At 57.9% G+C, this 11,934-nt stretch overlaps 1 protein-coding gene across 2 annotated transcripts; it reads left to right on the plus strand.

The window, feature by feature from the left end:
• The first annotated feature begins 4,544 nt into the window (after positions 1 to 4,544).
• S100B (S100 calcium binding protein B) lies at positions 4,545 to 10,841 on the plus strand. 2 transcript variants are annotated; one of them, XM_044254931.1, is made up of 3 exons: positions 4,545 to 4,646; positions 6,953 to 7,128; positions 9,713 to 10,841. In XM_044254931.1, exons 2-3 carry the CDS (start codon positions 6,991 to 6,993, stop codon positions 9,851 to 9,853), a joined length of 279 nt encoding a protein of 92 aa, XP_044110866.1. In that variant the 5' UTR covers positions 4,545 to 4,646; positions 6,953 to 6,990; the 3' UTR covers positions 9,854 to 10,841. The 2 variants fall into 2 exon arrangements, with proteins under 2 accessions (XP_044110866.1, XP_044110867.1); XM_044254932.1 differs by having other exon boundaries at positions 4,562 to 4,646; positions 6,949 to 7,128.
• Positions 10,842 to 11,934: the final 1,093 nt, after the last annotated feature.

Genomic DNA, 11,934 nt, shown 5'->3' on the forward strand with positions numbered 1-11,934 from the left:
ATCAGTTGCATTTCTATACATGAACAATGAGACAAAAGAAAGAAAAATTCAGGAATTGATCCCATTTACAATTGCACTAAACACATAAGATATCTAGGAATAAATCTAACCAAAGAGGCAAAGGACCTGTACTCTGAAAACTATAGAATATTCATGAAAGAAATTCAAGAAGACACAAAGAAATGGGAAAACTGTTCCATGCTCATGATTGGAAGAACAAATATTGTTAAAATGTCTATGTTACCTAGAGCAATCGATATATTCAATGTAATCCCTGTCAAAATGCCATCAACATTTTTCACATAGCTGGAATAAATAATCTGAAAATTTGGTGTTTTTTTTTTAAATAAAGATTTTAGGTATTTATCTGTCAGAGGGAGAGAGCACAAGCAGAGGGAGCAGCAGGTAGAGGGAAAAGGGAAAACAGGCTCCCCGCTGAGCAAGGTACCCAATGTGGGACTTAATTTCAGGACCCTGGGATCATGACCTGAGCTGAAGGTTGATGCTTAACTGACTGAGCTCCCCAGGCCTCCTATAAATAATCCTAAAATTTGTATGGAACTAGAAAAGACCCCAAATAGCCAAAATAATCTTGGTGGGGGTGGGGGGGACCAAAGCTGGTGGCATCATAATTCCAGACTTCATGCTGCATTACAAAGCTGTCATCAAGACAGCATGATATTGGCACAAAACCAGACATAGATCAGCGGAACAGAACAGAGAGCCCAGAAACGGACCCTCATCTCCATGGTCAACTAATCTTCAACAAAGCAAGAAAGAATCCAGTGGAAAACATAGTCTTATCAACAAATGGTGTTGGGAAAATTGGACAGCCACATGCAGAAGAATGAAACTGGACCATATGTTACACCACACACAAAAATAGACTCAAAATAGATGAAAGATCCAAATATGAGACAGGAATCCATCAAATTCCTAGAGGCGAACACAGGCAGAAACCTCTGAGACCTCAACCATAGCAACTTCTTGCTAGACACATCTCCAATGGCAAAGGAAACAAAGGCAAAAGTGAATTATTGGGACTTCATCAAGATCAAAACCTTTTGCACAGCAAAGAAAACAGTTGACAAAGCTGAAAGACAACTGAATGGGAGAAGATATTTGCAAACGACATGTTAGATAAAGGGCTGGTCTCCAAAATCTATAAGTTACCAAACTCAACACCCGAAAACAAATAATCCAATCAAGAAATGGGCAGAGGACATGAACAGACATTTCTGCAAAGAAGACATCCAAATGGCCAACAGACACATGAGAAAGGGCTCCACGTCCCTCGGTATCAGGGAAATACACGTCAGAACCGCAGTGAGATCCCACCTCACACGGGTCAGAACGGCTAAAATCAACACGTCAGGAAACGACAGATGCTGGCGAGGTGCGGAGAAAGGGGGGCCTCCTGCACGGCTGGCGGGAACACAAGCTGGTGCCGCCGCTCTGGAAAACAGCACGGAGCGTCCTCGGAAAGTTGGAAATAGAGCTGCCCTACGACCCAGCGATCAGAATACTGGGTATTTACCCCAAAGATGCAGATGGAGTGACCCGAAGGGGCCCCTGCCCCCCAGAGTTCACAGCAGCGACGCCCACGACAGCCGGACTGCGGGAAGAGCCCGGACGTCCGTCGGCAGATGCACGGACAGAGAGGACGGGCTTCGTCGACACAACGGAATGTGACTCGGCCATCAGAAAGGGAGACGTCCTGCCCTTGGCCTCGGCGTGGATGGAACCGGGGGGGACTGTGCTGAGCGACGTCAGTCCGTCAGAGAAAGACAATTACATGATCTCACTCGTATGTGGGATTGAAGAAACAAAACATGAACATAGGGGAAGGGAAGGAAAAATAAAACAAGAAGAAATCTGAAAAGGCGGCAAACCAAAGACTTTTCATAGGAAACACACTGAGGGCTGCTGGAGGGAAGGGGGGTGGGGTGACTGGGGGACGGGCATTAAAGAGGGCACAGGATGTGATAGGCACTGGGTGCCACGTAAGACTAATGAATCACTGACCTCTACCTCTGAAACTCGTAATACACTGTATATTATTTGAATACGCTGTAATTAATTGAATTTAAATAGAAAAATAAAACCACTAACAACAACAAAAAAAAGTGATTGGTTTTGAGGAAAAGGCCGCAGTCAGATCGACAGCCGATACCAAGTGTCAGGCGCCGTGTTAGGCCTCCTCCAAGACAGACACCCACCTGGTGACTCCCAATGAAGTCACCGTTGACCCGCCCGTTCCGTCTCCGTCCGCCACAACATACTCGGCGTCCACACAGGCTACGCTGGCAGGTTAAGTGGGTTTGTGGCATCACCACCCTGGTCTGTACCAGCTCTTTGACGATGGCACGAATCTCTCCAGTTCTCCCGGGGCTGCAGTCCTGCTCAGTGCATGTCATGATAGAGGGGGCAGCTCTAGGGCCCCGGCTCTTCCGTCCTACTGGCCCCGCTCGTGCGCCAGGGAGCCTCGGAAGGTTCTGCCAGCGGCCGAGTGTGTCGTTCCGGTGCACATTCAGGAGCTGAAGAAACGAGGACCCGGAGAGCCCCTGCGCCAGCCCACGGGGAGCCGCTCGGGGGAAGACGCTGTCACCGGAACACCGCGGAGGAGTGGGGGGCCACGGCGGGGCCACGGCGCCGTTTTGTGGCCCCAGGAGTTAACGCCAGCGCAGAGCCCACATCTAATTTCCCCTGGAGAGATGCAAGAGATGCAAGAATTTCCTTTCAGATCCTCATTTCCTTGCTGTGCGCCTCAGCAAGCAGCTGCCGGTGCCTTGGGGACAGCCTGAAGGGTTTCCCGGTGGTACCGGTGGCCGTCTAGGGCCTTGTCCTCCCTCGCGAGACTGGAGTTTTGAGCCAACGTAGATCTGTGGTGGCCCTCACTGTGCTGGTTCCAGTCAGATCTGGGTGCCCAGACCTGGAGTTGGTGCTACGGCCCGGGTGAGGCCGGCTCGAGCAGGCTGCCGTCCACGGCCAGCGACCTCCGTGGACCCAGGCCTGCTGACGCCTGGAGCTCCCCGCACCGCTCTGAGATCCCATCCCCCGCTGGAAGTCAGGAGCCTGATCCAAAAGCAGCCACGCGTGGGGCCACTTGTAGGCTCCGTGGTTTACTCAAGAACGGAGTTCCGCTGCTTCGGGGCCGGCCGCTCCCGGGGACGGAGCTGCGGCCGTGGGTCTGACGGTCACGCAGGACCAGCGCAGGGGTCCGGGCAACGAGAGGAGACCCTGACCAGGCAGCTGGCGTGAGCTGCGGGCGTGAAGGCCACGGAGGCGCTTTGGGCCCTGGACCCCTTGCGGCTGGGGGCCGGGAACGTCCCTGTCCCGGGAGATCTGCCCTCAGCCGGGCCGCGCACCCCGCGCTCTTCTGGTCTCATGCGCTCCGGCTCCGGCGGGAGAGGAAACGCGGGTGTCCCAGCGCTTGAAAGCCCCCTCTCCCAGGTGACCGGCCCCTCTCGGCCGCGGAGCCCAGCACCCTCTCCCTGCTCTCTGCTCGCACAGAGCCTGGCGCGGGGTGCGCGGCCAGTGCCCTGGGCTGTGCGGGAGGCCGAGCTGCGGGCAACCCGAGGGCAGGCACCGTGCTGGGCGACCGGCGGCCGGATGGGCAGGTTCCACACTCCTCGTTGCCCTGTGGGAGCGGCTGTGGCGTGGGCGCTGCGGAGCCAGCACAGGGTTGGCCGCCCCTAGTGCGGGGCGCACGGCCCCGGGGCCCCGTCGCTCCTTCCTCGCACGCGGGCAAGCCCTGCCGCCCGGGGCGCGCACAGCACGGGGCCCTTCAGCAGCCCGTGGGCAGCTGAGGACGCGGGCCCAGCCCAGGCCACTCAGGTTCCACGCAGGCAGGTCTGGGCACAGGCTGGTGGCCAGGAGGGGACAACTCAAGCCCCAAGGCTCACGGCCCAGCGTTGTGCCCAGGACACACTTCCACGTGTCCAGGAGTCAAGAAGTTCCTGGTGAAGCAGACGGTGACTGGACAGCGGTGCCCGCAGGCGGGTCCTGTAGGGTGCGACCGTGGCCTCTGCGAACCCGAGTCAGGAGACGGGCCCAGCGCGGGGGGCGGGCCGGGGTGCGGGTGTGCGCCTCGCGGGGGCGGCCGTTCAGGGGGCGGTGAGGGAGGCCGTGCAGGGATGGGCTGGGGGCCGCGCGTGGGGTGGTGCAGAGGCCCCCCCGAAAGCAGCCCGCAGCCCCCAGGCCCCTGCTCAGCCTGTACTTGGAAGCGCTGCGGCCTTGGTCTTGGCTGAGCATTTGCTTTGTTTGCATCGGGGACGGGGCTCAGTCCTATCCCCGCCCCCGGCCTCGCCTTCACGTCGATCTTCATGTATAATTAAAGCCGCCCAGAAAGCTGACGCCTGGCTTCCTGCCCCCTAGGACTCTCTTCCTTGGCCGGAGTGCGGGCTTGGCTCCCGAGCCAGGCCCCGGGTGGCCGCAAGCTCAATGCGGCCCTGTGTGCAGGCCTGGCCGCCCGCCGCCCCCAGCCGCACCCCTCCCCGCTGCCCCGCGCCTCCCCCTTGGCTGCGGGCCCCCGCAGTGCCGCACCCGCCGGGCCGGGCCGGGAAGGGATAAGAGGCCGACCCGCGGCCGCTGGGCCACTCGGGAGCACAGCCAGGAGGGACACGGAGCAGCCTGCAGCCGCTGATGTGAGGACCCTCGGGGAAAACCTGCTCTTTCCTTTGGGGGGCAGGAAGGAGGGCTGGGAACAAGGTGGCGGCTCCCCAGGCCCCTGAGGCCTGCTGGTGCGGCTCCTGTCCCGCCTTATGGACGTGACCCCGGCTGGCCCAGTGGGACTTCAGACCCCAGTGGGCTACGGTCCCCACTCAGAGCCCACTGGGACGTGGCCTCGGGGGAGGGTTCAGGACCCCCACCCCCCCACCCCGGAGACTGACGGCAGCCCGAGCTCGGCCAGCCCCACTCCAAAGAGCCTTTTCTCTCCCCGCAGCTCCTGTCCTGGCCCAGGGTTTGCCGCCAGGGTCCCAGGGACTGGACCACCCAGAAGTCTGAGCACAGCTGGGAGGGCTTGGTTGGGAGGTGACAAAGTGGGTCAGAGAAACCGGGGTTCGGTGGGTTTAAACTTGCTTCAGGGTTAAGACTTCTCAGGGAGGTAGGGCCCCTTCCCGCGTCCCGGGGATGCGTCCTTGGGCACTCAGAGCCCAGGAGCCTCTTGGTTTCCACGCAGAGAGATTAAGGCAGGACTGAGAGGCCCAGGAGTAACGTTCCGGGAACTAAGCAGAAAGGAAATACAGATGTTTGATTCCGTTTCTCTTAGAAGATAAGCTTTAAAGCAGGGAAGAATTTAAAAGGAAAAACATTTTAATTAATTTCAGTGTGGTTATGAAGAAAGTCACATTATATGGAGCTTTCGAACATGGAATATATGTTTTGTGCTTTTCCTTTAAAAAAAATCCCACTAGTCATACTTTATGGAAAAATAAGTCAGCCTCTCCTTCCCCAAATGATCACAGACTTTGAGAAACATCAGAATAATGCACATGTTCCTTGGGTTCTTTTGTTTTGTTTCCAAAAAACAAAATCAATAATTGAGAACCTGGGTGCAAAGGATGAGAACAAATGAAACATTACAGATTTTTTTTTAACGTTGAAGATTTTAATCCATCTGACTTGTTCCGTCCGTGTGTGATAAATCCGATTTTTAGGGATTTAAGAGCAAAGCGAAGGGTACTGATTATCAGTAAGGTGACTGTAGCAGAGGTCAGGTAAGACAAAAATCCACAATGCTTTCTCCTCTGAGAAATCAGAAGTAAAAAATGTCAGAAATGAAGTGTTAACTATTTCCTCCAATATATTGTTTAGATACAAGTGATGTATCCGACATGGGGGAGATTTTTCAACAACGAGATGTAGTTTCGTAACTATTTCAGCTGAGACAGTGCGAGGACCCTTCACTGACGGCAGCTCAAGGCCGGCCGTCGCTGGACGTCTCTGGCTGTCTCGGTTTTGTGGAGCAGCTGATGGGCTGTCCTTTGTAAAACGTTCCCAAGTCCCAGGATGAAACAGATATTTCCTGTTTTCGGGCCGTGGTCGGAGGTCCTGCGGAGAGGACAGCAGGAAGCTGAGTGACTCTGGGGCCCCGCAGGGCGCGCTGCAGGCTGCGGAGACCGCAAGGGGCCCGGCAAGGGGCCCGGCCCGGCTCAGCCTCCTGCTGCTTCGTCCGTCCTCCGGACCAGCCCGGCCCCGCGGCCTGGGGTACCTCGTTGTCTCTGGTGGGTCGTCTTCGACCTGTCACTGAGATGCTGGTGTGCGTTTAAGAGTATCTGTGGCATTTCTGCCGTATTTGTTTCTCGTTCGATTTCCAGCTGTTTCCGGTCGGTTGCTCACACCCATCAAAGAAGAATCCCTTAAGGGTTTGTATTTGTATTTGACGTTGTTTGCATATTATTTCAAAGGAAAGCAAGTCCCTGCATTTTACGAACCTTCGAATCTTGAAGAAGGACCTGCACTTTTCTTGCTAAACTTACTCTGAATATGTGTGCGCTGCTTCGTGAATTTACCAACAGGATTTTCCTCCTCTGTTCTCCAGTTGTTTACTGGTGGCTCGGCTCACAGGAGCACCGTTGATTTCTGCTTCTTTCCTTCCTGGTCACCTTACTTCGTTCTAGTCCATTCTAACGTCTGGCGGTCAGCGCTTTGCTCCCTGCTCTCTGTCCCTTCATCTTGGAGCCCGGTAGGGCAGAGCGTGGCCTACTGGGGAGGAAGCAGGAATCGGCCCCCAGACCCCCTCACGGCGCCGCCCTGTCTTCCTGCTGAAGTCCCCCATGGGCCAAACCCACGTGAAGCCGGGGCACATGGGAACTTGGGATGGGCCGCAGGGAGGGAATGGGAAGCTGCTCCCTGCCAGGAGGGGGATGAGCTGAGGCCAGTCTGGACCCTCTTCTGGGCGGAGTTCTGTAGAGCTAACACTTAACTGTTCTGTGTACGAACAAGGCAGAAAGCACCAGAGGGCTTCTTTCCTTTGTGGACCCCGGGATGTCTGAGCTGGAGAAGGCCATGGTGGCTCTCATCGATGTCTTCCATCAGTACTCCGGAAGGGAGGGTGACAAGCACAAGCTGAAGAAATCCGAACTCAAGGAGCTCATCAACGCTGAGCTCCCCCACTTCTTAGAGGTGAGTCTCGCTTTTTAAAATCCAGTTTATCCGTTCTCCGTCCACTCATAAAACCACGGTGCGCTTTCTCTTCTGGGCAGCCTGAAGGTGATTCCGGTGTAGGCTGGTTCTCCACACGTGTTCGTGCAAATGAACCCCCATTTGATTTTTTTTAAGATTTTATTTATTTATTTGACAGACAGAGATCACAAGCAGGCAGAGAGGCAGGCAGAGAGAGAGGAGGGAAACAGGTTCCCTGCCGAGCAGAGAGCCCAATGTAAAGCTCGATCCCAGGACCCTGAGACCATGACCTGAGCCAAAGGCAGAGGCTTAACCCACTGAGCAACCGGCGCCCCAGTGAACCCCCATTTTAGAGGCGAGCTCAGATGGCCCCGTTCTCATTTTCATGCTTGGTGTATAGTAGCAGCAGCCAGGAGAAACTGCTGTCTCCAAGGCCAAAGCACAGGTTGCAGATCATGCTGACTTCCTGACAAATGGGAAGGTTTGCAGCAGCGATGAGGGCAGCTGGGATGGAAAGTGTCCTCCTGCCGTACCTGGGCCAGCGCACACACGAGAAAGGGGTTAGAAGTGAGCTCTGGTCCGGGAGGGCTGTGCCCGCATTAGCTGCACAATCAGTGCCTCCAGACGCCGTTCACTCAGCACGTGGTCACTGAGGGCGTCCCGTGGTCACCGCGGGGAACGCAGGCCCGAGGACACGGCCCCGGCTTCTGGGACACCGGCCTGGTGCGTGGACGGCCACAGCGCCCCCATCCCCACTGCCCTCAGATCAGCCTTTGCACTGTGCCCCGTCTGGTGCCCTTGAGGCCACGGACTGCAGTCCAGCTGGTCGCTGACCTTCCCTTAGTGCCCAGAACCCAGGCCACACACAGGAAACGGCCAGACCACAAGCCAGGGCGCCAGGGTCTGACGAAGCACTAATTCCGGGAACGGTGCCAGGACACCCGGTGTGGCCCCGCGGCCCGGGCCGTGGAGCCGCCCGCCTGAGCCCCACTGGCTGCAGCGCCCCGGGTTCCGGCAGCGAGGCAGCGCCCGCCGTCTGCAGGGCCGCCTGGGGGGCTCCTGTCCGCACCCCGACCCACACACGCCGTCGCTGCGAGCCCCGGGACGCACCAGCAGGCTCGCGGGGGTGGGCGTGTCTGGGGCTGACTGGGGTTTTCTCAGGCATTCGGGTTCTCGAGCCGCTGCCCGCCTGTGGCTCGGTTCCCCGCCCGCCCACCTTCTAACCTGACGGCCCGAACTCGCAGCTTCTTCTGCAGACGAGGGTGGTTCTAGGGTGAGGGGAAACAGTCTGTCAAGCCCTGAACCGAAGGGACAGCCCAACAAGCAACTATCAGTAATTAGTGATGACGAAGTTATTACAAAATAATGTAAATTACATAAAACAATCACTCATCACAAACTGTTGGTTTGAAAACAGGGAAAGCTTAGCATGTGGGAACCACAATTTATAAAAGACAAATAACTCGTGGTAAGTGGATCGAGGCATCATCAGCATCAGCTGACCCGGTTCATTGGGGTAATTTCGGTTTGGGGGTGAATCTATAACGTAATCGAAACAGCGTCCCTCCCGTCCGTCTTAGCAGATGTCTCCAGGTCCCACCAGCCCCGCTGGAATCTGTCCTGCACGTATGCTCTCTTCAAGGCGGCTTGTGGACGTGCCCCCGACTGCTTCGGGCCAAGCTCTCTGGCCCCGCGGCTGATTCCCTGTAGCCTGCACGTAGGCTGTCCATGCAAGTTTGGTGCCAGTTCTTCCCACCGCGCCTAAAGCCCTGCCCTGTGTCTGCCCCCCGGGACCGGTAACCCCGTTCGCTCAGCAGCACTGACAGTCATCAGGGCCGGCAGGAAAGTCCCCTGACACCCAGAAAGCAACTCGAGGGGCAGAAAGAACACAGGACTTCACAAATTTAGGGTCTGTTCCCAAGAGTCACTCCAGGAAAAAACCCCACTTTTGTAGGTTTTTTTGTTTTTGTTTTTTTCTGACAGAGATCACAGGTAGGCAGGGAGGCAGGCAGAGAGAGAGGAAGCAAGCTTCCCATCAAACAGGGAGCCCAATACGGGGCTTGATCCCAAGACCCTGAGATCATGACCTGAGCCGAAGGCAGATGCTTAACCCACTGAGCCATCCAGGTGCCCCCCAAAACCCACGTTTGAAACATGAAAACCCACTGAAAACTTTCATTCCACTCCCAGAAGCAGTGAAACACTTAGGGGAACCAAAATTTCATGTTTTCTTCCAAGATGTTTGCTCACAATGCTTTCTGGCGTCTGGACTGCATCCCCTCTCCAGGCGTTTCCGGTTTTAGGCACAGTGAGAGCCAGCGGCAGGTTGTTGTTCCGTTTCATCTTTGTCGAGCAGCTTGGGTCCCCCAGGACCTACGGGTGGAACCGACACTCGGACCCCCAGAGATTCTGCCCAGCCAAGAGCCTCCCCGTCACACAAAAGACCTTTCTGGTATTTCAGGGCATCTTCTCTCTTAACTTGCTTCTGGCACAAATTATGAAAGCCGGCCAACGATTACTCCCGTCTCGATGGCCCTAAACGTCAACTAAAAACAAGCTGGGCAGCTTCTCTTCTATCTCGTAGGAAGTCAAGGAGCAGGAGGTCGTGGACAAAGTCATGGAAACTCTGGACAGTGATGGAGACGGCGAATGTGACTTCCAGGAATTTATGGCCTTTGTCGCCATGGTTACCAGCGCCTGCCACGAGTTCTTTGAGCACGAGTGAGCGGCGAGCAGTTGCTGTGCTGGGCGAGGGTCACGCAGGAAGCAGGGAGTGGGGCTCGCAGCCAGTAGGAACGGAGCTTCCCCGCCGCGCTGTAGCTGATTAGGAAGCTTGACTTGCTCTGTCAACGAGCCGTTGACAACCTCTTCCCACGGCTGACTCTGGCCCCGTCGTTCTTTCTGCTCCGCTCGGCACACGCGTCCGCTGACGGGGGCGCGGGGCCCGGGCCATCCTCGTTCTGGGAAGCGTGTGCTCGGCCGCCGTCATGGCTGCGGAGAGCCCTAACCCAGGCCTGCCACGCTGCCCCCAGAAATGCTCCGGGCACGTGTGCTTCCTGGAGCCAGAAAGACAAAGCTTTGCCCTTAAATCGGTTTACCCTCCGTGCAAATGAACCCTCAGGGCGTGAGGGGGTCCGACAGGCCACCTGCTCCCCCGACAGTGCGGCCACAGGCCGGTCCCCTTCCCGGCGGGGAGCTGTGGGTCCTGAGCACACACCGTCGCTCACTGAGCTGCAGGAAGCCTGTGTCTCACGACCGCCAAGTACCGACGCGTTGGTTCTAGCCGGGACTGAGGATCAGAGTCCCGCTCTCTGCCGACTCCCTGCGCGGCTCCCACCTGCTGCCCGCGGGCTGTGTGGCGGGGACAGCGCGCCTCCCTGCAGACAGGCTCCTTCCCGTGGCCTCCTCTCCGGTCTGGGAAGGGCCCTGGCCCTCCCGCGTGTGTGCTGAGGCTGGGCCTGCCCACGGCGGTTGGCAAGGTCGGTGGACGCGGCAAGCTGAGCTGTGAGCTTGGGTATCCACGAATTCAAATAAATCAGTTTCAAATAATTCACATCATCAACTTATAAATATGAACAGTCACATCCCAGAAAAGCCCATGAACCTTATCTACCCCCTTCTGCTGCTGCTGCTTTTAAGTGCACAGACTTGGAAATTCCTAAGCCGGTGGTTGCTTGTATCCGCGTTAAATAAAGATCGCAGTGACAGTGACAGTTCTCGTGGCCGTGACAGAAACCAGAGCGAAACACCCGCCAGCCTGGGAGGAGCAGAGAGACGCCCGGCCACCGCCTCGCCCTCCTGTGCCCTCCCTGAAGCCCGGCGGGTGCACAGGACAAGGGACACTGGGATGGGGTCGTGGTGAGCAGGGCTGGGGTGTGAAGGGACAAGCACAGATGGGGCAGGGTGCAGAGTGGTGAGGGGGGCCCAGAGCGGTGGGGGCGGGGAAGGGGGTGGGAGGAGCTGGGAGTGAGGAGGGGGAAGGGGTGTGGGAGCGTGGGGGCGAGAAGAGGTGGAGGGAGGAGGGGTCAGGGTGAGGAAGGGGTGAGGCGGGAGGTGGGGGTAGAGCCTGCCACAGACTTCCAGCCGGCTTGGCCCCAGGCGGCCTCATCAGCCCGACCCCGGGGAGGGGGCATGTCATGTGGCCCCGGGGACCGCGAGGCTGGAGAGAGTCCCTGACGCACGTGGCTGTGCGGGGTGCGTGGAGCTGGGGACTGAGGCCAGCACCCAGGGACCCCCCCCAGCGTGCCCACGGCCCACGGCCCACGGCCGGCCACTGCGGCCTCCGGGAGGCTCCTTCAGGCTTGGCAGGTTTTCTCCCCACACGCCCGGGGGCACCTGCGTGTCCCACCGTCCGGGGCTCAGAGAGATTCGATCTTGGAAATAAAACAGCGGGTAAAGTGGGGCCGCCATTCAGATGGGTTTGTCTGGGAAGAGCGGTCAGGGCCGCAAGAGGTGCCACCGGGGTCCGGAGGCTGCCGCAGAGGGAGGGGCAGCTGTGGCGGGGTGGGGGGGGCGCGGTGCCCTGGAGGAGGGACCGCAGCCTCTGGTCCTGCCTGGGGTGGGGGAGGGGCGGGGAAGGGGTGGAGAGGAGTTGGGGGGAGCAGGGGGTGACCCAGCCGGGGCCTCCATCCTCAAAGGGAGGGGCAGGAGGAGAAGGGGAGCCTGCTCCGGGCTGCGTCCGGCTCTCCGTTGGGCCGCAGAGGACAGCGGCCCCCAAAGGCCAGCGGCGGACCGAGTCCCGGCCTGCAGCTCCCTTGCCGGCCGCTGTCCAAGCAGCTCAAGGGGATTCGGCTCCGGCCTGTCCCC

This window comes from Neovison vison, chromosome 6, assembly GCF_020171115.1.
Source record: "Neovison vison isolate M4711 chromosome 6, ASM_NN_V1, whole genome shotgun sequence".
NCBI lineage: Eukaryota > Metazoa > Chordata > Mammalia > Carnivora > Mustelidae > Neogale > Neogale vison.

Bases quoted from the DNA above. Each gene is read 5' to 3' on its own strand.
- S100B (XM_044254931.1), top strand. From the start codon at position 6,991: ATGTCTGAGCTGGAGAAGGCCATGGTGGCTCTCATCGATGTCTTCCAT. The intron at 7,129-9,712 runs GTGAGTCTCGCT...TCTATCTCGTAG, and splicing joins AGCTCCCCCACTTCTTAGAG to GAAGTCAAGGAGCAGGAGGT.